Source organism: Zootoca vivipara, chromosome 7, assembly GCF_963506605.1.
Source record: "Zootoca vivipara chromosome 7, rZooViv1.1, whole genome shotgun sequence".
NCBI classification, from domain to species: domain Eukaryota; kingdom Metazoa; phylum Chordata; class Lepidosauria; order Squamata; family Lacertidae; genus Zootoca; species Zootoca vivipara.
Window position 1 is genome coordinate 45,170,102 of NC_083282.1, and position 26,911 is coordinate 45,197,012.

General features: G+C 41.3%; 2 protein-coding genes across 6 annotated transcripts in view; one reads left to right on the forward strand and one right to left on the reverse strand.

Moving 5' to 3' along the window:
* The window catches only part of TESK2 (testis associated actin remodelling kinase 2), a 61,777-nt gene extending 42,586 nt beyond the window's left edge, over window positions 1-19,191 (forward strand). For all 4 annotated transcript variants that reach the window (XM_035121267.2, XM_035121266.2, XM_035121268.2 and 1 more), the window contains 6 exons: window positions 1,057-1,139; window positions 6,187-6,262; window positions 7,565-7,648; window positions 8,911-8,997; window positions 9,505-9,652; window positions 12,296-19,191. In XM_035121267.2, the coding sequence (XP_034977158.2) occupies window positions 1,057-1,139; window positions 6,187-6,262; window positions 7,565-7,648; window positions 8,911-8,997; window positions 9,505-9,652; window positions 12,296-13,302 (1,485 nt within the window). In that variant the 3' untranslated portion in view covers window positions 13,303-19,191. The remainder of the gene's footprint in view (window positions 1-1,056; window positions 1,140-6,186; window positions 6,263-7,564; window positions 7,649-8,910; window positions 8,998-9,504; window positions 9,653-12,295) is intronic.
* Window positions 19,192-19,659: 468 nt separating this feature from the next.
* On the reverse strand, window positions 19,660-26,851 carry TOE1 (target of EGR1, exonuclease). Of its 2 annotated transcripts, XM_035121272.2 has the most exons (8): window positions 26,254-26,851; window positions 25,475-25,595; window positions 25,129-25,169; window positions 24,601-24,697; window positions 24,211-24,369; window positions 23,109-23,368; window positions 21,232-21,406; window positions 19,660-20,577 (listed from the first exon to the last, which is right to left on the reverse strand). In XM_035121272.2, exons 2-8 carry the CDS (start codon window positions 25,583-25,585, stop codon window positions 19,801-19,803), a joined length of 1,620 nt encoding a protein of 539 aa, XP_034977163.2. In that variant the 5' UTR covers window positions 25,586-25,595; window positions 26,254-26,851; the 3' UTR covers window positions 19,660-19,800. The 2 variants fall into 2 exon arrangements, with proteins under 2 accessions (XP_034977163.2, XP_034977161.2); XM_035121270.2 differs by lacking the exon at window positions 26,254-26,851 and having other exon boundaries at window positions 24,601-25,169; window positions 25,475-25,581.
* Between the last annotated feature and the right edge of the window lie 60 nt (window positions 26,852-26,911).

The window sequence follows — 26,911 nt, forward strand, 5'->3', positions numbered from 1 at the left end:
TGCCCAATATATCATATTTGTTCCTTGTTCTGTTTGCAACTCATTCCTATACTGGTATGTGTTAGCTCAGAAGTCTTGCTGGGTTCAGTATGATTTGCTCCCAAATGTAAATAGAATTTCCAGCCTTATGGTGCAGTCGTACACTTGTTGAGAATTCCTACTGTGTTCAAGGGGGATTGCTCCCTCATAAGCATGTTTAGGAGTAGAGCCTTAGGCTGCAATCCAATACATACTTAGCTGGGAGTAAGCCTTCTGACTCAGCAAGCATAGAATTACACTACTAGTTTCTCTAGCCTCCCAAATGTTCCTGTGCTATTGGGTAATTATTCAGGTAACTGTTGCATATTTAGAATTGGGGTGGACATTCTTTTTCCCAGTCAAACTGTATAGTAAACTTGAACAGATTGCTAAAAAAGGAGCAGTAGCTTTGGCTGATCTTCAGATCAGTCATATCTGGAGATTGCAGAAGCCAGAGTTTTAGTAGGTATATTTGCCTAAGACTGTATAACTAGTCTTCAAATACACGCACTGGCACACAAAGCCCTAAATGGCACAATAGAGGCCTGATTATCTGAAGAAACACATCATATTGTTCTGGCCAGGCTTTGAGGTTGTAGGCTCTTCTGGCAGTGCTATGGCTGACTGAAGTCACAAAATGACTCACCAGAGGGTCTTGGCAAGAGCACCCCAGTTGAGGTACATTCACTCCCCTCAGAGCTTCACCTGGTGCATACTTGTCTATATTTATGCACCAGCTAATGACTTTCCTCTTCTGCCAGGCCTCTTAAATTTGTGGTGCATGTGCCTACATTACAATGAGAGGTGTTCCTTGTAATACTTGACAGATGGATTAGTTACTATGATTAATGGTTTGTTAGTTGATTGTATATTTAATTTTGTGAGCTATCTCGGGATTACTTCTGATGAAGGGTGGGATACTATATAACACACACACACACACACACACACACACACACATATTGCTTCCTATTTTTAAGTTTTTAATGGTGGGATTCAAATGTGGACCACACTAATTCCCCTCTTCTTTTCATTCAGAACTGTTTGATAAAGCTTGATGAGAATGGATATTCTGCTATAGTTGGTGACTTTGGCTTAGCAGAGAAAATCCCCGAATTCAGGTAAGTAGCATTGTCAGCATGAATCAAAATGAGGAATATTACTGCAAACATAAACTATGGGGGAAATCCTCAGCCGTGGGAATAAAATGGCAAAGAAATTTAAAGGTACAGTCTGAGAATTCAGTAAATATTTTAATCTGTCAAACAAGTAGTGACCATTCACAGCAGCAGGTATTGGTTATGAGTTATTTAACAGAATCAACTTCTCATCGCTAATACCTGTAGTGGGAGAGAGAACCATTTTGTATATTCAAACAGAATTAAACTTGCCAAACAAGGCAAACAAAATCAAATATGGTTATTAGTTCTAGTTCTTCTATTTCATGCTAGATTTCCCTTTGACATTCTTCTAATAGAGAATGGCAGCTTTCAGATCAGCAGAAACCTGCAAAACCAAAGCTGAAGAAGAACAGGACTGTATTCCACCTATTTGCAATTATTGGCTTTTTTTAGCCCACCTATTTATATTTTCTCTCTTGTATGCCCCAGTGTGTATATGTATCTGTCAAGTGAGGATAACAGTCCCAGCAGCAACTTATGAAATGGACTCCAGACCATGAAAGCTTATGCCATAATAAATTGGTTAGACTTTAAGGTGCTTTCAGACTATTTGTTTTAGCTGCAATAGACTAAGACTGAAGTTGCTCTGGGAGTTTTTACCATGAGTTTGCATAGTGGCTAAATGAGGTCATCTCCTAAAAAAGATAGATGTTGGTGCTCACCTTGACATGCACCTTTTGATCCTCAGTGTTTGCAGCAGTGTATGTTTGCCCCTTCATGGATCAATGCCTTGTCGTGGCGAAGGGGCTTGAATAACTCAGAGAAGCTATGAGCTATGCCATGCAGGGCCACCCAAGATGGACAGGTCATAGTGGAGAGTTTTGACTAAACGTGATCCACCTGGAGAAGGAACTGGCAAGCCACTCCAGTATCCCTGCCAAGAAAACTCCATGGACAAAGACAACAGGCATATAAAAGTTATGACGCTGGAAGATGAGCCCCTCAGGTCGGAAGGCGTCCAACATGCTACTGAGGAAGAGCGGAGGACAAGTACAAGTAGATTCAGAGCTGATGAAGCGGCTGGGCCAAAGCCGAAAGGACGCTCAGTTGCGGATATGCCTGGAAGCGAAAGGAAAGTCCGATGCTGTAAAGAAAAATATTGCATAGGAACCTGGAATGTAAGAACCATGAGTGGAGGTAAGCTGGATGTGGTCAAAAATGAGATGACAAGAATAAATATCAACATCCTGGGCATCAGTGAACTAAAATGGAAGGGAATGGGCGAATTCAGTTCGGATGACTATCATATCTACTACTGTGGGCAAGAATCCTGTAGCAGAAATGGAGTGGCCCTCATAGTCAACAAAAGAGTGGCAAAAGCTGTAATGGGATGCAATCTCAAAAATGACAGAATGATCTCGATACGAATCCAAGGCAGACCTTTTAACATCACAGTAATCCAAGTTTATGCACCAACTACCGGTGCTGAAGAAAGTGAAATTGACCAATTCTATGAAGACCTACAACACCTTCTAGAAATGACACCAAAGAAGGATGTTCTTCTCATTACAGGGGATAATAAGAGATAAAAGGAACAACTGGCAAGTTTGGCCTTGGAGTTCAAAATGAAGCAGGGCAAAGGCTAATAGAGTTCTGTCAAGAGAACAAGCTGGTCATCACAAACACTCTCTTCCAACAACACAAGAGACGACTCTACACATGGATATCACCAAATGGGCAGCATCGAAATCAGATTGATTATATTCTCTGCAGCCAAAGATGGAGAAGCTCTATACAGTCAGCAAAAACAAGACCTGGAGCTGACTGTAACTCAGATCATCAGCTTCTTAAAGCAAAATTCCAGCTTAAACTGAAGAAAGTAGGAAAAACCACTGGGCCAGTAAGATACAATCTGAATCAAATCCCTTATGAATACACAGTGGAAGTGAGGAACAGGTTTAAGGATTTAGATTTGGTGGACAGAGTGCCTGAAGAACTATGGATGGAGGCTCGTAACATTATACAGGAGGCAGCAATGAAAACCATCCCAAGGAAAAGGAAATGCAAGAAAGCAAAATGGCTGTCCAACGAGGCCTTACAAATAGCGGAGGAGAGGAGGCAAGCAAAATGCAAGGGAGATAGGGAAAGATACAGGAAACTGAATGCAGATTTCCAAAAAACAGCAAGGAGAGACAAGAGGGTCTTCTTAAATGAGCAATGCAAAGAAATAGAGGAAAACAATAGAATGGGGAAAACCAGAGATCTGTTCAAGAAAATTGGAGATATGAAAGGAACATTTCGTACAAAGATTACCATAATCAAGGACAAAAGTGGTAAGGACCTAACAGAAGCAGAAGACATCAAGAAGAGGTGGCAAGAATACACAGAGGAATTATACCAGAAAGATATGGAGGTCTCGTACACCTCTGGTAGTGTGGTTGCTGACCTTGAGCCAGACATCTTGGAGAGTGAAGTCAAATGGGCCTTAGAAAGCATTGCTAATAACAAGGCCAGTGGAAGTGATGATATTCCAGCTGAACTGTTTAAAATTTTAAAAGATGATGCTGTTAAGGTGCTACACCCAATATGCCAGCAAGTTTGGAAAACTCAGCAATGGCCAGAGGATTGGAGAAGATCAGTCTACATCCCAATTCCAAAGAAGGGCAGTGCCAAAGAATGCTGCAACTACCGCACAATTGCGCTCATTTCACACGCTAGCAAGGTTATGCTTAAAATTCTACAAGGCAGGCTTAGGCAGTATGTGGACCGAGAACTCCCAGAAGTGCAAGCTGGATTTCGAAAGGGCAGAGGAACCAGAGACCAAATAGCAAACATGCGCTGGATTATGGAGAAAGCTAGAGAGTTCCAGAAAAACGTCTACTTCTGCTTCATTGACTATGCAAAAGCCTTTGACTGTGTCGACCACAGCAAACTATGGCAAGTTCTTAAAGAAATGGGAGTGCCTGATCACCTCATCTGTCTCCTGAGAAATCTCTATGTGGGACAAGAAGCTACAGTTAGAACTGGATATGGAACAACTGATTGGTTCAAAATTGGGAAAGGAGTACGACAAGGTTGTATATTGTCTCCCTGCTTATTTAACTTATATGCAGAATTCATCATGCGAAAGGCTGGACTAGATGAATCCCAAGCCGGAATTAAGATTGCTGGAAGAAATATCAACAACCTCAGATATGCAGATGACACAACCTTGATGGCAGAAAGCGAGGAGGAATTAAAGAACCTTTTAATGAGGGTGAAAGAGGAGAGCGCAAAATATGGTCTGAAGCTCAACATCAAAAAAACCAAGATCATGGCCACTGGTCCCATCACCTCCTGGCAAATAGAAGGGGAAGAAATGGAGGCAGTGAGAGATTTTACTTTCTTGGGCTCCTTGATCACTGCAGATGGTGACAGCAGTCACGAAATTAAAAGACGCCTGCTTCTTGGGAGAAAAGCAATGACAAACCTAGACAGCATCTTAAAAAGCAGAGACATCACCTTGCCGACAAAGGTCCGTATAGTTAAAGCTATGGTTTTCCCAGTAGTGATGTATGGAAGTGAGAGTTGGACCATAAAGAAGGCTGATCGCCGAAGAATTGATGCTTTTGAATTATGGTGCTGGAGGAGACTCTTGAGAGTCCCATGGACTGCAAGAAGATCAAACCTATCCATTCTTAAGGAAATCAGCCCTGAGTGCTCCCTGGAAGGACAGATCGTGAAGCTGAGGCTCCAATACTTTGGCCACCTCATGAGAAGAGAAGAATCCTTGGAAAAGACCCTGATGTTGGGAAAGATTGAGGGCACTAGGAGAAGGGGACGACAGAGGGCAAGATGGTTGGACAGTGTTCTCGAAGCTACGAACATGAGTTTGACCAAACTGCGGGAGGCAGTGCAAGACAGGAGTGCCTGGCGTGCTCTGGTCCATGGGGTCACGAAGAGTCGGACACGACTAAACGACTAAACAACAAACAACAAATGTTTGCTCAGTGAGGAATATAAATACTTTGCACATGCTCAAGTATATCTTTCTTCACACGATTCACATTTGAGTTCTCACACTAAAATCAGTTCTTGAAAGTTTCATACAGTTCTTTCAGATATCATCACGCCACTTAGAAAGCCTTCTCCTTGCCTTCCTGTTTTTCATATATTTTTTTAAAAGATATCCAAATGGTTTAACTGCTGTGTAAAGTACCATGAATACTAATGAGTGGGGTTCTGTAAAATTACTATTTTAGTGACTATGTTGACCCTGAACATGGTTCAAGCAGTTATGCAAATCAGTATTGTCATATTCTTCCCATTGGATAAGTGATCCATTAATGAACTGAACTAGAAGAAAATTAAAAAATTCCTTCCAGTAGCACCTTAGAGACCAACTAAGTTTGTCATTGGTATAAGCTTTCATGTGCATGCACATTTCTTCAGATACCAAACTTAGTTGGTCTTTAAGGTGTTACTGGAAAGATTTTTTATTTTTATTTTGTTTTAACTACGGCAGACCAACACGGCTACCTACCTGTAACTAGAACAGTTTGGGTGAAACAAAATTAAACTAAAAAATGTACTGACTCGACGCAGCTGCTCTATAAATATGGAAATGAATTATTTCAATTTCCAGGAAGCTTCCTATTATGCTTCCTAAGTAGAATGCTTTTCTGAATTGTTTAGGGATAAACTTCTGAATAGTCTGATTTGTCATGGGATATTTTGTTCAAGATAAGGGTTATCTGCTACTGAATGGTGTTCTGAAGTGTCAACTGTTGCCTGTTAATGATATCTGAAGACTTGCTCTAAAGAGCCTAGAACTATGAAGAGGCCTTTCAGGAGAAAGGACAGAAGCTCTTTTGGCTTGCAGTGGCACTCTGGGCACTTCACACTTCACCTCTGCTCTCTCCATCACCTTCTGTTGTCCAGACAAATAGAATTAATATGAATGGCAAGAGAACAGCTTGTACTTGTTCCCATGCTGAAAGTGAAAGGAGTTGCAAAGAAATGCTTAATTTGCCAGCTTCTAACCACCTCTCTCTTCAAATGTTTAAAGTGAGAAACTGCCAGTGGTGGGCTCTCCTTACTGGATGGCACCTGAAGTGCTGAGAGATGAGCCATATAATGAAAAGGTTGGTCTTCTTTAATTATACATCAGTTAATAGATATTGGGATGCTGGTTGCCTGGCATAGGTGGGGGTGGGGAATTTGTGAGCATCTGTAGCTTTAAAGCTGTTCTAACATGATAGTAATTAATAAGTTTAGCTGAATGGGTCCTACTTGGAAAATTCTGCTCCTTCCTGAACGTGATTTCAGAGTTCTGTGGATTACTATAGATCTCATTTGAATGGAATGACAGCACTTTTTATTTCATTAAGTGGAATAAATATCCAAGGTTTCTGTTTTTCTTAATTTTCAGAGTAGCAAAAAATGGGTTTCTCAACCTTGACAGTTTTATTATGACAATAAATGCTTCCAGATAAGCAAGTAAAAAGCAGCACAGCATAAATCATATGAAGCCCTGTGCCTGCAGGTACCTAGCTGAATTATCTCATATGATAGGTATGATATGCTATAGGGGAAGTTGTTTCCTCTAGTCATACACATGCTGTTTTGTTTTTAATATTGCACAGCAATATGCTATGTACTTTCTCTTTCCTGTGAGTAGTACCAGTATTTTTTATAGCTCTAAATACATTTGGTAACTGTTTTGATGAGCTCTCTCTCCCAGTTAATACTGCAACATTTTCTGATTTTCCTTGTTCGGAGTGGGCAGTGGGATACATGTACATTAGATGTACATTATTTTTAGCACATCACATTTTTGTCCAGGCTCTGCCAGACTGAGCTTAAATATGTTCTTCTGGTTTGCAACAGAAGCCAGTTTTGCACAGTTCTGATTAGCTGGCCGCAACCACAGTCATGTCTTCTCAGAGCAGTTTTAAGAGTGAATAAAGGCTAGCCATTAAAAAAAGTGTAGTAAACACACACTTGATCATATAACAATACAAATTGGGCAGCCCACCTGAAGCATGGAAGGGGAAGGGGAACAGGCAATTGGACCTTGATTTGGGGGCTTGCACACATGCGTTGAGCAGCAGAGATGGGGAAGTGGAGATCACCTCAAAGTTGAAAAGTCCACATTGAGCCCTGTTTACAGGTACATCTCTGGGTCCTAAGATACCTGTTCAATGAATGTGCTTTTATGCATTATCCCTTAGGAGAAGGAAGTGAGACTGCCAGTCTGCAGGCCTAGGTTTTAATTGCTTGACCTAGAACTTTGGCAAATGTTGGAAAGTAAAAAACGTGAACACCATAGAGGACACTTTTGTCATGTGAATGGGGAAGGGAGACCCTACTAGATCAGGCAGCACAGGAGTGCCTGTAATACAGTTGTGGTCATGTTTTCTTTCTCCCCCTCCACCCCTCCTCAGGCGGATGTATTCTCGTATGGCATCATTCTTTGTGAGATTATAGCAAGGATCCAGGCAGATCCAGACTATCTCCCTCGCACAGAGGTAAGCAGAGTGCATTAACAAGGACTGGAAAGGGAAGAATCCTAAAGAATTTTGCTGAATCATTAATGTTTGCAGAGTTGCTGAACACATGATGAATGACCACTGTATAAGTCTTCTAATAAAGCATTCATCCTCTGCTACAGTTGCATGCAGAGACTGGCACTAACCCCTTCTCTCCACTCCTTCCCCATTTAAAGCACATAATTATACTTTGCAGGTGAATGTTACATCAGCAATTAGCCATGAGCTTCTATAATATCTGACTGGTATAACCCAAAGCAGGTTATTGATGGTACCTTATTCACTGAAAGAGGACTATCTGCATAGGAATCCTTCTCTTCTAAATTAGAACTACATTTTGGTATCGGTGAGTTGCCTCACTACCTCAGATGCACTTCTGCCTTTTCACAGGAGAGCAGGGTAAGAGGGAAGCTGTCATGTCCTATCCTACCTATGCAGAAAGTTCCAGATTCAACCCCAGGCATCTCCATTTAAAAAGACTAGGTAGGCACTGATGTGATAGACCTCTACAGGAGACACTTGAGAATTACTGCTAGCTGAAGTAGATGATGCTAGGCCAAATTGCAAGTAGCCTGACCTGGCATAAGACAGCTTCCTATGAAATGTTCTCAAACTGAAAATGTAGAAAATGTCTTCTCCTTGCAAGAGAAGGGGGGATTTTAAGGCAGTCATCTCTCCTTGGAGAGAACTTATGAAATCACCAACTCTTAAAGTAGTCCATGCCAAAGTTATTGCAAAACTAGATGGATTATGATGCAAGTTGAACGTTTTCTTACTTCATCACAGATACGTTATGGAGTTTATGCATTTTAAGCTGTAGATGGCTAAACATTGTACAGTTAGGAATGTCAGGTTATATGAACTGTGCTTCAAGTAAGTTCACCTCATATGGCAGAATGTTTAGGAGATAGTAGGTGTACCTCAGTGTCCATACAAGATCAAGGCACAAACTGAGACAAGAATAAATTACCCTTTCTCCTTGCCATTGCTCATATCTACATAGGAACCTTGTGTTTTTGTTAGAGCACTAATAGATGTGATTTGGTGTGTTGCTTGTATGAGGAATAACCTATATATGTAATTCATTGTATTGCTTAAGTAGAGAATTATTATCTCTAATTCCCTTTCATGCTTTGCCTTGTAACACTGTCTTCATGATTTCCTCATTTCCTCCCCACTCCTCTCTTGTGCCTCAATTGTTAACTTTTACCTTCCTTTTCTTTTTCCACCTCTACTTGCAGAATTTTGGGTTGGATTATGATGCTTTCCAGCACATGGTGGGAGATTGTCCCCCTAACTTCCTCCAGTTGGCCTTCAACTGCTGCAATGTGAGTATATTTAATTGATTCAAAAGCCTCCCTGTTTGTGAGACAATAATCAACGGTGCTGATTATTTAAAGGAAAAGAATGGAATGAGCATATTTCCTAAAACAAACATCAGTACACTGAGGCCTCTGGTAACTTTGATAAATGGTTCATGAGGGACTTGGAGGAGAGGGCATCTCTACAATCTAATGTTAGATTTCTGGAATGCAAATAGGATATTTTAAAGCAAAGAGGATATTTTAAAAGTTATAGTTCCTCTGCTCTACATTGCTTTAGATGTATGACTTTGTCAAAATGAAACATCAGTTAATCTTTCTTCCATGTAACATAACAATATACCTGTAGGTATACATGTGTTAAAGATGATGCCTGTGAGAAAAAACCAAGAAAATCATGTAAAATTTGTAAAAAAAACCAAGAAAATCACGTTTTTGTAACATAGTGCTATGTGTACAGATTTTTCTTCATAACTAAGCTCTTTTGTATCTTGTCACATATTTTGTTAATAGATGGACCCAAAATTACGTCCTTCATTTGCTGACATTGTCAAGACACTGGAGGAAATTCTAGGGAATTTGAAAAGTGAGGAGGCTGAAAGAGAAAGAAAGCTCCTAAATCTGGACAGCACAGATCGAAAACCCATCTCAGTTTCCAAAGGTAGGGATCAAGGGGAATGAGCACAAAGCTGCTCTGATTACTAAGCAAGAATAACAAAAATTGTATTATAATGAGGGTTCCTTTCTTGAATTTTTGATGGAGAATGTGAACCAGAAATAATACCTTTATTTCTAAATAAGAAAACATGACTTGAGCTACATTATCATGAAATTGAATATTGATGTTACACTGGGGAAACAAGGTGTGTGCCAAAGCCCCTTTTCCCCAGACAGGCCCATGGAAAAGGTGCAACTCTGTGCCAGCCCTGTCAGTTGGGGAGAGAAAAGGAAGCTGCTCTGTTCTCAGTGGCAGTAGCAGGACAGTTGATGTGATGGACACTCTGCAAGTGGATCTCCAGGATGTTGTCTTGTCTTCTCTCTGCCACGCCCCATGTGTAAATATGAATTAGAATTGCTCTGCATTAAGGATCATCTTGACTAGTGGAGTAAAATAATCCTTTGATGTCTTAATTAATCCTTGCAGGATCAGAGCAGGTGCCACTTTGAGAACAAACTTTCCCTAATATCATTTCTGAAACACCCATTTTTTAATGCATCATAGGCTATGACAGATGAAGACCAGTTCTCACAAACGCTTTTTTGCTTGACATTAGTACTCTTATTTTATTTTTCAAAGGGAACATTTTATTTGCATATGATGTAAACTTTGGATCGTTCATCTTTTTTATTCTTATTTCTCACTTTTTCTAAAGCCCAGCTCCATAGGTACCCAAATTCTAACTATATAGACCTCAAAAGGAAACTGTTACTTAAGTAACTACTAGCTGTTAGTAGCTTTTTCTGTAGCTTGCACTTTTGGAGTTTAAATATCTAATTTTAGAAGCAAACAAGGCTCCTGGTGTCTGCTGTGCCCTTCTGAAACGGATTCCAGGAACTTCATCCAAATTAAGCTCTTCCTTGTTGGCTTGGGATGTCTGACCTTTAACCAGAGGCTGACTTACTGCAAAGTATTTCCTAGAGACTATATCAGATCAGTTTGAATTATTGCAGCTTTGAAGACTACTGCTGCAAGTTTGTTTGTGGAAACTGCGAGTGAAATGAATCTAGGGACTGAATACATTGTTTTGGGCCATAGGTGTCATTACCCCACACAATAAGGATTGAGGACTGTACGGAAAAGTGCCTTTATTTGAACAGCAATAGCTGTTCAGCTTGATCCAGAGTACACTGGGTTCTTCATTCTTTGCAATATTAAGGGCACTGGAGACATGTGAGAAGAGATTCACTTGGCATTGCACAAATGAGGAAGCACTTTCATATGTGGGAGATACATGTGGACCCTGAAACTTGTTCAAAAGGTTTTTGTATCAGTGCTGGTTAATTGCAAATCCTTTAATGTACCCAGAAATATGTACGTTTAACATAATAAAACATAGGAAGCATTGGTGTTAGGATTGGATTGTACCTTCTTGTAAAGCATCACACTGCCCCCTGGTGTGCTTAGAGAAATTGCAGCCAAAATTTGGGTATCTGTTCTCAATTTTGAGAGGAACCTGTTACATGGCTGGGACAGCTACTTTCCACTTGACCTTAATATTTGCAGTTGCTCTATTTAGTGATGCATTATTTACATGTATTTAACAGATTTTACCCCCAAGCCCAACTGCTGTGTGTCATAGTTTCTCCACTGGACAATGTGCTGTTTCAAAGCTGATGTGGAATATAACCTCTTCACTTCCAGAGGGAGGTATTATTGTTTGCCTTCACCTTCCAAAGCACAGGGGTGTCTTTGCTTTAAGGAAACCTCACGTTGAAAACATCAGCCTTTAGTAGCATGGATTTGTCTTATAGTCTCATGAAATGGTGGCTGTCCTCCTCAACCCTTGTTCTTGGGAACATTCTGCTAGTGCACAGAGCACAATAATAGAATGGGAAGGCTGTTGTTGTTGTTTAGTCATTTAGTCGTGTCCGACTCTTTGTGACCCCATGGCCCAGAGCACGCCAGGCACTCCTGTCTTCTACTGCCTCCCACAATTTGGTCAGACTCATGTTGGTAGCTTCAAGAACACTGTCCAACTATCTAGTCCTCTGTCGTCCCCTTCTCCTTGTGCCCTCAATCTTTCCCAACATCAGGGTCTTTTCCAGGGAGTCTTCTCTTCTCATGAGGTGGCCAAAGTATTGGAGCCTTAGCTTCAGGATCTGTCCTTCCAGTGAGCAATGGGAAGGCTGTATCTCCTGTTATATTGGCCTTTGAAAATACTTGTCCACATATAATAGAGATAAGATTGTTATTCTGTCTTCAGTCTTTAACAATTGGTACTGCATTCCCCTCTAATGGTCTATGCAGAATGCAGCTCAAAGCAGTAAAATGTTGACTTAGAGAAAAGATTTTGGATGAACATGAGGAGTTAGAGATCATATCAATCCTTAGATTACTGTAAACACAATTTATTGGTACTAATATTCTATACTAGACCTTTACTTCCTACTTATGTTGCATAAAAAATATTTGGATCTCAATTGATACAGAATTCCATGTGAGTTCATACATTTCCAAAGTGTGGGGTTTTGTGGAAGACTGAACAGAATGTCATATGTACATTGGTGATCTTTTTCTGTATCATTCTAATCCTGTCACTAGCAACATTCTTTAAGTCTGATTTTCTTTTTCTCTCCATTTTAGGTTTACTAGAGAGGGGACAAGGATTAAAAAGGCTAAGTTCACTGGATGACAAGATTCCACCTAAATCACCCCGTCCACGGCGCAATATCTGGCTATCACGCAGTCAGTCAGACATATTCTCTCGCAAACCTTGCTGCAAGATAAATGTTCAGGACCCCTACTATACACCAAGCAAAGGGGCAAATCGGAAAGTCAATCCTTTCAATTCTAGGGAAGACTTGAAAGGTGGGAAGGTCAAATTTTTTGATTTGCCAAGCAAATCTGTTATATCACTTGTATTTGACTTGCACTCGCCGGAGGCAGAAGGATGTCTGAAGATGAACCAGACCCCATTCCGGCAGACTTCTAACACTGACTGGCTGGACTCCTCTTTTCTTCCTGCAAGACGGAGCAGATCACTTCCAGGATCTCTTGAATTTGTGCATAAAGATTATAGAACATTTGGGGATCTCTCTTCAACCATTGGTAGATGTGATCCCAGCCAGCTGGGGGCTGAAATGCGGCAGAAGCTACTGAGCAGCAGTCAGTATGGAGTGTCTGAGATTCCTCCTTTTCAGGCCAAACATCATAGGCAGGACTTGCCTTCTCCTCCTCTGCAAGAGGAGGAGATGGACTATTCTGATGGACTGGAGCCCCAAGATGAAAATGGGTACTGCCCTGTAAATTTTGCTAAGGAAGCAGAACTCGGAAAGCCCAGGGGGCAAGTTGCCCAGAATGTAGATGGTATCTTGGCACATAATTTAGACCATTCAGAAAATAGATCCTCAGAGATGTTTATGAGCTGCATCTCCTCTGAAGATATGGAAGTTGAAGATGAAACTCAAAGGAACATGCCTTCCACTAGGTCGGAGTCTTCCAAACTATTGTTCAGTGTTAACCCTTCCCCACAGTCTGGCAGAGAAGCCTCTCTTTTTGAGGCAGTGGATAGTGACATCTCAAATCTTGTTTCTCTGCCATCTTCAAATGCACCAGCATCAGTATGCGAGCAATCAAAATGTGACATTTAAAGTTCAGCCATGATACCATGGTGGCATATTCCTCCCAACTCTTTGCTTTTTTAATTTTCTATGTCAGAATACTCTAGCAAAGTGTAGCAACCAGACCAGTCCATTTGGAGAGAGAGCATGTATGTCAGTGTGTGAGAGATAATAATCCCTTACTGTACCTCAGGAGGCAGCTACTGCAGGTGGAAGGGGAGAACGATATCTCCATGGAACGCCTGGATCAATGCAAGGCCATAAATATGGGATCCTAGGCTTGCCTCTACTTAGAAGCCATTTTCTGTCTGTGTACACAGCTTAGATCCCATTTAAGAAATTCTTCCAAACTTGGCAGCATCCTTTAAAAAAAATCTATAACTCTCTTTTTGTGTCCCTTCTTGGGAGCTGCTGTGCAGGTATAAAGGACCTCTTATTGAGTATAACAAGATGGAAATTGGCAATGCTGGGACAACATAGATAAGGTGGTAGCATCCTGTACCTCTGTTGTAATGACAGGTTCATAGTGCTGGCTTGAAACCCAAAGTTCCACTGAAGAAAGTCAGACTTCACTGCTGGAGCTAAATTTCCTACCTCTTCCAATCCAGTTTCAAATACTGGAAGCAAACAGCTCAGATTCCTACTTCAAGCATTCCTTGTCCAATTATTACTTGCTTTGGTCACCTTAAGAAAGAGGTCGATCCCATTTTCCTTAAGCAATAATAGGTGCTGTGCAACCAAATGCCTATTCAGTAAATTTGAAGTGCACAAAGAGGATGAACAGCTGTGTGTTTGTAACTCTTCAGTATCTCCAATTCTATATTGTAGAAGAAATTAAGTGTATAACCACCCAAGTGTTTGACATGGGAGCTCTTAAAAGTAAGCCAACCCTTCCGCAGCAGCATTCTCTTAAAATCCAGCTCTGTCCAGCTCTTTGTGCAACTCTTCAATCAGCCTCTCCATGTAGGTCAGTCACACACTCTGAACAGATGTGTGCACATATGGAAACTTGGTCTGTATTTACATTATGTATAACTTACAAGTACCTCACTTGAGATTCCTCCATTGGAAGAGGGATGCTTGTTCACTAGACTCTGACTGTAGCTGCAGAAATAGTACTTCCAGTCCTCACTAATCTCTCTCTGAGTATCAAGTCCAGCACAATGCTCAATGTAGAGAGAAGTTAGTATGTGCTGAATAAGAGGGATTGGGGTCCCAAGTCTTGACTCTAGTCCCTTATTTTAATATAATAGGCTAATGAGAACTCCCCTGTGGGGAAGAAATAAAAAAGCAGTGCTGCTTCCTGATGTGTGTAGCTGTCCTCTCTTATTAACCCCTCAAAAAGGAACCATAAAAACGGTGAAAGTCCACAAAAAGTATCAAGCAATAACTTGGGGATCACAGATATGGAAATATTTGAAAAACAGGTAACAATATCTTGCCTAAGAGTTGCTTGTTGCAACCTTGACAGCAGAAAAGTCTTTTTGCAATCTATGCTTATCTATAAAGGAGCCCTTAACAATGTCAAGTTCCTTCCGGAGAACTCCCCACAGCTATTTTTTGCATGCATTTTTTTAAGACAGTGAAAAATAAATGTGTTACCATCTCACTGCACACTTAGGATATAGTAACATTTTGTTTCTCCAAGGAAGATGCATTTACTCTTGATCAGTGCATGGATACTGAAAGAACTGAGCACTGGAGTCTGCTTTAGAGGCCATGAAAGGAGTCCACACTTCTGTAGTTGATGTGTGAGCTCCTAGAACCCTGTAGCCTTTAGATGTTTGACTTGTACTCTTACTGTTTTGTGAAGATTTAAACAAGTGGCCTCTCTGATTTTGCTTCATCTATGTTTTTCCTGCTTTCATGCAGTTTTTCTGCAAACAACCTATCAGATGTGGTATTCTTTCTTGAGCTGGGGGAGAGGGTCGTTTATATGGCTGCTCTGCAATCTTATCAGAATGCTAGTGCAATGCTTTAGTCTCTTATCCTGGTACAGAAAGCATGACATTTCTCCAGCCCACACTGTAATGGAGTTCTTTTTGAAGGAGCTTGGTAGAAGCCAATTCCTTGGTCATTGTGTGGCTAAAAATTAATGTATACTGTCCACTTTTACAACCTGTAAGAGTCCCTGGCCCCATGGCCTTCTGGGTATGCAGTCTAGAGCCAGTATTGCACAGCAGCTGTTGGCCATTAGCTGTAATGAATACAGATTGTGGCAAGACATTGGCAGTGCTTTGTACAAATACAATAGTGAATTTTGCTTTTATCATGTTTTTGATTTGCTGACAGATGCATCTTGCTTTCTTACAAGCGACCTGCAGACCCATCTAAGATCCCCAATCTGTTTTTAATTCACTCAATCTTTCTATGTTACATTTATTAAACACGTAATAGCAGCAATACTTGTAACTGATTGGTGAAAGATGACTGTGTATAATTGTATGTAACAAATTGCTACCCCAGCAGAAGACAGGAGTATGATAGGTTTATTCTTGGTTGCTGTATCTTGTCCAAGAACACTGGTGTTTCTTGCCAGTTTAACTACAGACACTTGAATAATTCCTCTTTGCACTTAATGCTGCTGTTTATACTGCATGTCACTACATTTCTATGCAAAAATAACTTTTGGGGCAGCCAAATATTTGATTAAGGTTTAAAGATCTTTGCAAGATCTATTTTCATATTTATGAAGGAATTTTATGTCTTAATATTTGCAGTCTGTAAATAGCTAAACTTTGTCATTAAATCTTAGGAAAAAAAGTCTGTAGCCTGTGTATAATTTAACACTGCCAGAAAAGAATCTTTATGAAACATTTTTCTAATACTGCAGATATTTATGGATGTGTAAAGAAGGCAAATATTGGTTTTTATGTTTTACTTGGTCTGACTTTTTTTCCTGAACTACAGCAGCAGTATGTTTTACTGGAACTGAAATAAGTAACCAAAGATGAATCTAGTTTAAAGTATTTGAATGTTTTCTTTGTCAGTTTTTGTAAACTGTTTCCCAATTTGCTTTCAGAATAAAAACAAATAAATCTACTTTTGTGGTTGAAAAGAGAGCTAAGAAAGAAAGCTCTACCCTGGATTCAGCATTCTCTGACCACCAGAGCAAGAGCTGCTGTGCTAGCATAAGGGCGAGAATAATGGAGTATGAAATAATAATGCAGTATGAAATCCAATGAAACAGTTGCATTTCTTGTGCAACTTTTAAGGGATGTGATAGTCTGCTTCTTTGGTAAATGTCTGATTTCACAGAGGTTCCTTTTATAGTATTTTATGATTCCTTTTTTTCAAGCTACAAAGAGACAGTTACTATTTATTTGTTGTGTGGAATTCAGATTTCCCCCCCCCAAAAAAGGTGGTGTTTCTATTTCCAACTACCCAACAGTATGCGGCTTAGAAAATACACCCCCCACTTTCATTCTGATCTTTCATCAAAGCTATGCTTTGAACTAAAGTGTCATCATTCTGTTTCCCACAGTGGTCAAGTCACGTTTCCATAAAGTCAGGAAGGAATGCATAAACAGTATCCTCCCCAACAACAGGTATTCAGACGCATACTGCTTCTGGCCTATTTCATTTGTATTTGGCATAATCTTTTTTTTAGTCGTTTAACCCAGTAGTCATCACAACATCTTATGTCAACAAATCAAGTTACTGTATATTAAATACTTTTATAGTTTTATTGAATCAACTTTGAATGCTTGGCTCCTAAGCATCTTGTGCTACTTATGTGAACAGGACTTCTGAGGACTAGCAGCTATAACAACCTCTTGTAACACATGCAGGGCTAGCCCAAAAGGATATTGTACACTAGTGTTGGCAGTGGGCGTTATGGCACCAGTTCAGGCAAAAGTGATAGATTAATATGTTCCCTGTATTTTCCCCGTACAACTCCTTTGTATCTGAAACCCACAGATCACCATCAATTAGGAATATTAGCAATAAGTGGCAACCAGTGAATTAAAATGTACCATTAGTGTTAGAAGCAGAAAACAAAAGTTAGAAAAGCAAAATAAATTTAAGCGGAAGGAAAAGAGAGAGAAGCTTAATGTATAAATACATTTGGGTAGGGGGAAGAGTAAGAAATACTGGATAGATTTAGAACTTATGGCTGATTTGTACTGCAGGTGTGGGAAGCCTTTGGCTCTTCAGATGTTGATGAACTCCTATCATCACTGGCCACACTTGTGGGGGCTGATGGGAGTTGTAGTTCAGTAACATCTAGAGAGCGACAGGTTTCCCACACCTGCTGTACTGATTTAGTTGTATACCAAGTTTACTTGATAATTGTGCTATGACCATCAATTCTAAGCTGCAATATACAGGAGTGTCAGGCACCCACACATGGAAGCTTTGCTCCTCCCTTTTTGTGAGCTGTGAAACAAGCCAGGAAATCCCAGTTAAGCATGGTTTCCTGTTCCCACTATGAACAGATGGTTAATAGCTGCCAAACAAGCTAAGATATATAAGCAAACCTAAAACCTTAACTCCATATTTTGGCTTGTTTGGAAGCCATTTGGGCATAACCAAGCACTATGATCAACCAAGGCTTTCTGCTTGTTCACAAAAAGGAAGTTTGTGCACAGCTAATACTTGTGCATACTACTTCTACTGAGATTAGATTGCCCAAACTAGATTGGTCAGAGGGCCAAACTACCACAGCATGGGGAGGCCACTGTCTTTGCAACTAATTGGTGGGAGGATCATTTGGCCTGAGAAGGAGAGTACTAACAAAACAGACTGTTTTCTTTCCCTGCTAAAGCTAGTGGTTACAAAGCTGAGTAAGATTAAAAGCCTTTTATAAGTAAAGGCAGCCAGCAAGAGATTAAATCTCTGCTGTAACAGCATTAGTTGGCTGGGCACATTTCCCCTCTACTAATGCCAAACCTGACTTTAAAGGTAGCATTGGTGAATCGATTTTTGACCCTTTTTTGTTTCCAGTAGGTTTTACCTAAAGTACACTCCAAATCTTGAGCAGTTGTTTGATTTAGTTTGAGAACAACAGAATGCAGAGTATGCTGCAGATATCTTCCTCTGCCCTTTGCAAACTAAGGTTCACAGAAGCTTCTTACTCATTTATTCTGCAGCAAACTTACCATCGAACAGGCAAGTGGTATGGGTAGAAGAAAAGCATGAAACCTATTTCTGAAATTCTCTTGCATCTTCAAGCTCTTGTGCCATCCTCTGTGTCTCACACATAGCTGCAGTTTTTTACCTCCTGCGCCAAATGTTTCAACATTATTGTTACAGAAAAGAATAGGCCGTATCTAACCAAATCATTGCACACACTGCCAGGTTGCAGAAATGTCAAGAGTATATGGGGGGGCATGCAGTGGGAGGAAAGGGAACACTGTTGCACTTATGGAAGTCATTCAGTGCACACAATTATTTAGTTGGATACAATGCAATATTTCATAAAGGGTGATAAACATGAGCAACAGCTAGACTACTGCAAGAGACATGTTGTCGCACTGTTCGTGCCTTGTTCAAAACAGACCTGCTGGACCTCAAGAATGTCTTTAAGCAGCAGAGTCTTGTACTAGGTTTTCTGCACATGCCTTGTACTAGGCACTGATGAGGCCCATAGAACTTTGGGTGGGTTGGAAAAGTAGTTAACTAAAGACCCAATCATCAAAACATGAGCTTAGTTATATGGCTACCATGCACTTTTAAAATATGCAAATACTGGGCACAAGCAGCAGGGTGGGATGAAAGCACCCCCACTGCCACATACCCTGAAGTCTGAATGTTGTTCCTTCTCCCCTCCCTCCCTCTGCGATTTGAATCTTTTTGAATACGCACTTTAACTGAATTTACACAATATTGTATCTAGTTTGGTAAGTACGCTGGTGCATACTTACCAATATACAGTGCTACCTCTACTTACGAATGCGATCCATTTCGGAGTACCATTTGCATCCCCAAAAGTCCGTAAGTAGAGCACCGCTACTGCACATGTATGAAGCGCACAGATCGCTTCTGTGTGTGGCAAACCCGGAAGTAAACACTTCCGGGTTTGACATATTCATAACCTGAAAAGCAGCAACGTGAAGCAAACATAACACGAGGTATGACTGTAATCCCCAACAGGCTCTGATCTGAAATTTAAATTGCACAAATACTGCATAAATACAAGGTTTTATACTACTATAAATATTGTTACTTATATATGGAAGCTGTTTGGTCTTTGTATGCAAGAGAAGAAGTGGTCTCCATGGTTGTTACAAAAATAAGCTTCTGGTTCTCATGCTGTTGGGTTTGAATGAGTGGATTAAATTAATATGCTATAAATTAGGGCTCCTCATAGCTCTCCCATGTTTAAGACAGTTGCCTGGTCCTGTGTACATAAGGCTCTACCTTTAACAAGAAAGGAAATTCTAGTACTATACAGAGTAATTTAATTGTGCAGATGTTTAAAAATAAAAGTTACAGTCTGCTGCTTTTGTTTGAGGACTGTGGGTAGAAGCTGCTGCTGTTTTCAACAGCTCTTATATAAAGTCCCAAGTAGGAGGGTTCCCAGCTCTACTTACTAGCCCAAGCCAATTTCATCTTCTGGCTGTGAGCTTTGGAGGATTTAGAAAACAAACTTTTCACTATCTGAAGGGGGACAGACTTCCCACTGAGGTACACTTTGTTATGGCAGTCCGGCAACCAAGGCCCTTCACTTGAGTCTTTGTGTTCATCATTTTTGAGCATATGAACGTAGGCAATAATGTAACCTGTCATGAAGGCATCAAAGCCAGCCCGGTGAATACCACCCTCTGAACAGCCAGGCACTGGTGCCACTGGGTTCTGGGTGCCAGACAAAGCTGTTACTACAGAAGCACACTCTATCTGGACTTTTGGTCCTGATCCTTCAGTCCCTGCTGCCCTTTGTTGTGGCCCATCTTTGGATGGTGATAAAGTGATGCCCTCATTGTCTGTGGCACTGGCTTGTTCTTCATCCATCTTGGTATCAGATGCCGTGTCAGAGCCTAGTTCTCGTTCCACGTCCATTGAACTCTCCTCATTACTGGATACAGCTTCTGTGCCTGCAGAATCTACAGTAGGAGCAACCATGTTGCTTAAACAAGACTGCTTGGATGGGGGACCATCCTCCATATTGCAAGCCGCCTCTCCTTCCTTCTCAGGTTTTCTTAACGCAGGTTCCTTTGAAGGCTCTACAAAATTCTTCCGATGCTTCCACTTCTGCTTTCTTTTCTTCCGCTTGTCCTCTTTGTGGTTCTCATCTTCATTAATTATTAGGTCAATGTTGTGAGACTGTGAACACTTCAATCCATCTGGGCACCAGCCATAGGCCTGCAGGGGGGAGAGAGAATCATTAGAACACTTGAGAAAATATCACTGGATCTTAGATACCCTACAGCAGTGATTCTCAAACTTGGGTCTCCAGGGTCTCCAGCTGTTGCTGGACTACAGCTCCCATCATCCCTAGCTAGCAGAACCAGTGGTCAGGGATGATGGGAGTTGTAGTCTAACAGCTGGGGACCCAAGTTTGAGACTTTCAACATTAACTTCTGGATATTTACCACATTTGTGAGATTATGCCATGCTAATTAACTAGAAAATAGCAATGTTAAAGACTATTCTGGATCACCCAAATCAAATATACTGGACTAATTGGGCCTTTAGCCTGATCTAGCAGGTCTCCTGTGTTCCCTAGTAAGCTCCCAGATACCCTCATTATTAAAAGGTAGCACATCTCCATTTTTATCAGAAAGCTGCAGAAAGAGGTACCATGCTTTAAAATTCACCATAATGCCAGGAGAAGCATTTGCCTCCCACTGCTGCGCACACACCCAGCCCAAGAGCCTCTCTCTCATCCTACCGGTAGACATATTGTCCTCACAGTCCCTATCTGAGAATATCCACCACACTGAATGAACTATTTACAATTTACTATTGTAAATGTCAAATTCTATTTGACAGAAGGTAGAGAGAAGTAATACTTACAGAAAACGTTTGACAGATGGTGACTTTGTTTGCAGGGTCAAGCCCAGATTGGCTGGCATCTGACAGGGAACAGAAACGATAATCGATGTAGGAAGCTATGCTGTCTGGGTAGTTGCAGAACTCTATGCTGAGGTGCTGCTTTTCTGAATTCTTCAACCTGTAGTTGTCTCGCTTGCTGGAAGGCAAGAATAGCATTAGAACCTGGAACAGAGGCTGTGTCAGAGCAAGGAGATCAACTGCCCTTCGGGACAGGCTCCTCTATGTATTCATAGAAAAGCCCCCTGCATGTAGAAAAATGAGCTAAAGCGGAAATAAGAATATAAAAGATACATAGCATTGCCTTTTAGAAGAGAAGCACAGACACATGAAAATGCTATCAGCACAACTGCTTGTTTCCCTGACTGGCAGCGATACCTGGAACACCATAACAGGGTATGAGCATCTTCCCAAACTAGTATTTTTCTCTAAGCAGAAGGCAAACCTCTCATTTGATTATTAGAATCAGGGAGTGAGGAAACAGAAAAGGGAAGAGAAAAACCTGAGGAGTTGTTTAGTCAGTTCTGCACATTTCTACTAGTTTCTTCTGCTAGTAGCCAAGGACAACATGAAAAACCCTACCCCTTCATTCTGCTGCCACAGAGAACTTAGTCAGGAGCCACCCTCTATTGCATTAGACAGACGAGACTGTTGCAGTCTCTTTTTCAATATATTTTCTGATATACTGTATGCAAAGAACTTTTGCTTCATGCCACATTTTGAAGATACCGAAAATTGAGTGACAATCCTCCTTGCTGTATTTTAGTGTTTTAAAGGCACAACATGGAATGCGACTGACCCTTCATCTCTTGGGTCCTCTGGATGTGCCAAAGGAGTAGAGTTCGTGGAGACCATAAATTATGGCTAACTGCCAAGGCCAGTCAAAATTTTGTAGACTGGAATTAAGTAAAATGCATTACTCAGAATCCAGGCTCTAGTATCAAATAGGAGATTTCAGTCTCCTAAGCAGTACAAAGAAATGCAACTCATCTTCATTATACATCTTTAGGCACCAGGTGAAAACGTTCCTCTTCAGCCAGGCCTTTGTCTGATTGACATCCGATGCCCTTTAATATGGGTTGTGGAAGGGGCGCTTATTGGTTTGTTTTTGTTCATATTTCTATCATGTATTTTGTGTTTTTTATATTGAATTTTTATGTTGTGAACCACCCTAAGATCTACAGGTATAGGGCAGAATACAAATTTAGTAACAAGAATAATTTAAACTCAAAGAATTTCTGCTGAAAGCTGTAGCAAGAGAACAACCTGAGACAAATGGCAGGCAAGTACATGCATGTGTTTGTACATGAGTTTGTAGTGGAGCCTGGGGTTTAATTGAATCACAATTAAGATTTAACTGAATCACAGTATTTGCCCAAAATGCACATAAATAGAATAACCTATATGGAAAGTAATGGAAGTCACTAACTGGATATGGTATTCATACTTCTTGTCCTCTACCTACTCATTCATACCCAAATCAGACCTGTTCCAGTAAAAATAGAAGAGCAGCAGCCTTGGACCCAGCAGTTGTATTCTCCTTACTTAAAGCCCAGGAGCAGCATTCAATGATGTATGCCTGCTTACCCAACAGAAATCAGCCTGTGCAATGGAACTTCCAAATTCTATTCTACCTCCCACACCCATGTGCTCCCAAAACCTGGTCCCTCAAATCTCCAGAGTAGATTTTGGGAGTACATGGGGAGGTGAAAGGGGGAGGGGAGGAAGGAAAAGCTTTGTTATGTGAGCAGGCAAATAAATGTCCACTTGTGCTATGATGGATCTCAGCCCAAGAATCCTCGTCAGGGTGCTTACAGCTTGATCTGGCAAGAGATACCTACCATTTCTTGTAGGCATACTCTAGGTAAGAAGCCACAAAACGTGCCTCAAATTCGGAAGCATACTTGGTGTCATAGATGCCAGCTGGGAACATCTCTGAAAGATCAGCAGTGAAGGTGCCCAAATTGTCAGGAAGGTGAGCATAAAAGCACTGGTACAGGAAAACCAAATCAATTAGGCCATTATGCAGAATGAGTGGCTTTCTGGCTCGGATCAGTTCCAGGAAAAAAGTACGGACAGTCTGGCTGTGGTTTTCATTTCCCTGTTGAAAGAGCAGAGAGGGGGTAAGGTTAGCTAGCCTCATTTCCAAAGCCTGCACTAGTTTCTCTGATATGGGAACAGCCTAGATGAAGATGAGCCTCAGCAGTGTTGGGCGGTCACTGCAGGCAAAGGCAGCAGAAGTAAATGCAAAAGGAAAGAGGATGGCATTGATTACCTGGAGTTCCCTTCACCTGTTATGATGGTACAGGTCTACAGGCCAAATTCTGCCACTGCTTATGGATTCATGACCCAGGTCCTAGGGCAGAAGCACCACACCTAGTTTTCGCTGAAGTACAACCTAGAAAAGGCAGGATGCCCACCACCACTCTCTCCTGTACTCTAAGCAGAGATGGTGCTTTATTCATCTACCAGAACTGTCAGATGAAAGTACGGGACATTTACCACCCCACCAGCTCAGGCCCTGGTTTGTGTTCCCATGCTTATTTCTGCAAGGCCAGTTCTCCTCCAGCTCAGTGGTGAAAACAGCTCTGCCTGGCTCCCAGGCTTGTTTTAGCAACAGGCAAATCCCAGGTGCTTCCTTTCTGTGGCTGCTAGCAGACTGACTCTTCCACAGAAGCTCCACAGAACTACTTTGACTAGGTGGTGGCCATGTTGGTGCAACACCAATTCAGCCCCATGACACTGAAGTGTAAAATGGATTGTGGGTTGTTAATTTATGTTAATGGTGTTAATAAAGGTTTTTAAAATATACATGTGGATAATTTTGATTAGCAAAAGAAGTGTGAAATGCAAATGAAGCCAAGCAGGTATTTAGAAAGAAACAAGTTGCTTTCTCATTGTGGTCTCACCTCAATTATACCTTACAGTAAAGAGTCCCCATACCTTGTCATTGCCTCTGTGATAAGGAATGCCCTGAGAATACTGCTTGTTGAAGTCAAAGCCATGTTGCACCAGGAACTGAACTGACTGTGGTTCAATGATATAATCCTCCATACAGAGCAAGGTCAGGTTGTAGATCTGGGAGAGGTACGTGTTCTCTGACTGCAAATACAGGCCAGTTCATAGAAATTGAGAGCAGCACAGAAAAAGTGCAAACAGTAACATCCTAGAAATCAGCAACTACTTCCTTTATTGTCTAGAGTCAATGCTGGTCACTTTATGCATCACTCTATGCATTGAAGACTGAACCTTCAATATACAATCCTCTTATAAGCCACACATTCTTAACTCAGCAGTAGAATTAGGGTGAAAGCCAGACAATGAGCACTATACCTTATCAGGAAGATGTTTGAAACAAGCAATTCCTAGAGACAAAATGGAGCGTGTTCTGGCAGCACCGCAAACAGATTTGTATCGTTCTTCAATACACCTGTGGGGAGAAGCCTCAGGCAGCTTAGTAAGAAATTTAGACCACTGAACCATAGCTTCCCTATTGACATGACAAATTTCACCTTCCCATTCAAGATTGAGACCAGCCTGAGTTTTGAAGCATATTAATAGCATGTGGGCCTGTTCCCCGCAGCTTGCATATTTCCTGCCCTCAAATAACCGATTACTCCAAATGGGCAAGCACATCTTAAACCATCCACACCCACACAGAGTCAATGAACTGCTTCCACTGTGAATCCCAATAGGTCCAACTAGTATCTGGTATTGAGTCAGGGGGAAACAAAGACTCCTGAAAGTATTGGCAGACACTTCACCATGCTGTCCATACTCTAGGACCTAATAGTTCAGAACAACAAGAATGAGAACATCATGCTTCAGAAAGGACTCATACAGAAGCAGCACATTACTTACTGATTCAACAAACTCTTCCTTGCTCCAAGCCCACTAAGCTCCTATGGACAAAGATAACAATTAGATTTCCACTCCATGGTAGAATAAGTTATGTAAAATAAGTTGTAGCTCAGTGTTGCAGTTTTACATGTACAATGTTTAATCCCTGATATCATCCATGCAGAGCTGGAAAACTCCTGTCTGAAACCATGGAAAGCAGTATAAAGAATAGGTAGATAGACCAATGGAAAAATTAAAGAAAATGGTGTCAGCTTTCCCTAGCAAAGACAGCAACCCAGTTACTATCAAAGTTAACAGTCCCCCACACCCTTTTTGAGAAATCACAAAGAAGGGCAACTCTACCCACCGTGTCAATAGCTATGAAGCTAGATGTTTTGATGGCCAAGAGCATGGATGGCCAGAGCTCCTTGAAATTATCATTCTGGACATCGATGACTGGCACTTTCAAGGAAGTCATCCTTATGCAGCTGTTGGGACACAAGAGATGAGACATGCATAACTTTTACAATCAAATGATTAATTTTGCTTTGGGGATACCAATGACTAATTTAAAAAAACCAATGCACAGATTGCTCCCTGCACATATTAAATAACAACACCTCAGAAAAAAAGAGAACAGGAACCCCTGCTTTATATGGCAAAAAACCCAAGAGTCCCAGATATAGTAAATGCTTCATCTCGTTAAAGCTCAAACCAGAACTAGAACGGGAACAGTAAAAAGTCATCAGTACAGTGGTACCTCTGGTTAAGAACTTAATTCGTTCCGGAGGTCCGTTCTTAACCTGAAACTGTTCTTAACCTGAGACACCACTTTAGCTAATGAGGCCTCCTGCTGCCGCTGCGCTGCCAGAGCACGATTTCTGTTCTCAACCTGAGGTAAATTTCTTAACCTGAGGTACTATTTCTGGGTTAGCGGAGTCTAACCTGAAGCATTTGTAACCCGAGGTACCACTGTACATGATCCATAACGTGCACGTTATAGGTGAGATCAAGTTTAAACCTCCGCTCCGCCACCATTTCCTGGTCTCTGCCAACTAACTCGTTTAGGAGAATGCACATCGTCTGCACAAGAAACCGCTGAGCACAATACATCCTCCCGGAAGGTGCTTTCGAAAGACCTCTTACCTTCGAGAAGTGACACCTGAGAGTTAGTTACACCGTCGCCATGTTCAACTCGCCAGCTTCCGGCGCGTCCTGCTCTCTGGGGTCCTTCCTCTAAGGGTGGCGCGTAGGCCTAGCTGTCTTTGCAAGTGCCTTTCGCCGGATCCAAACCCACTCATTCTTCCCAGGCCCACAATCTCCTTAGCTCACCCAGCTGTTCACCAGCCCATCTTTGCATGGCGAAAATGTGTGCTTGTACTCTGAAAATGCTTTATGGGCTTGGGTAGGGTAGGGTGTGTTTTACTGCACCAAAGTAAAATTCGCATTCATTGCTCTCTGCCCACGATTTGTATGTGCGTCCGGAAGGCAGAAGGATAGCAATACAGTACTAGGGGCTGGAATCCTAACCCTACGTATCAGGGAGTGAGGCTTATTGAATTATGCAGGACTTACTTCTGAGTAGACATAGTTGCAGTGTGCTGTAAACTACCCCCTTGTTGTTCCCTACTGTATTCATTCTCACTCACTCGCTTTTGACGTCACAGTCTCACTTCTAACTTGCAACATCCGCGGTGCGCTACATTGCAGGGATGTTGTGAATGGTTGTTGAAACTGCGCATTTTCTACATGAAATGTTAGGAACAGCACGGGCTGATTTTTTACTGCCCAATCACAGTTAACG

Coding starts and splice junctions, on each gene's coding strand:
- TOE1 (XM_035121270.2), bottom strand. CDS start 24,903: ATGTGCTTGCCCATTTGGAGTAATCGGTTATTTGAGGGCAGGAAATAT. Junction 24,370..24,600: donor TCAAACATCTTCCTGATAAG/GTATAGTGCTCA, acceptor CTGTATTTGCAG/TCAGAGAACACGTACCTCTC. Junction 21,407..23,108: donor GAGTATGCCTACAAGAAATG/GTAGGTATCTCT, acceptor CTTGCCTTCCAG/CAAGCGAGACAACTACAGGT.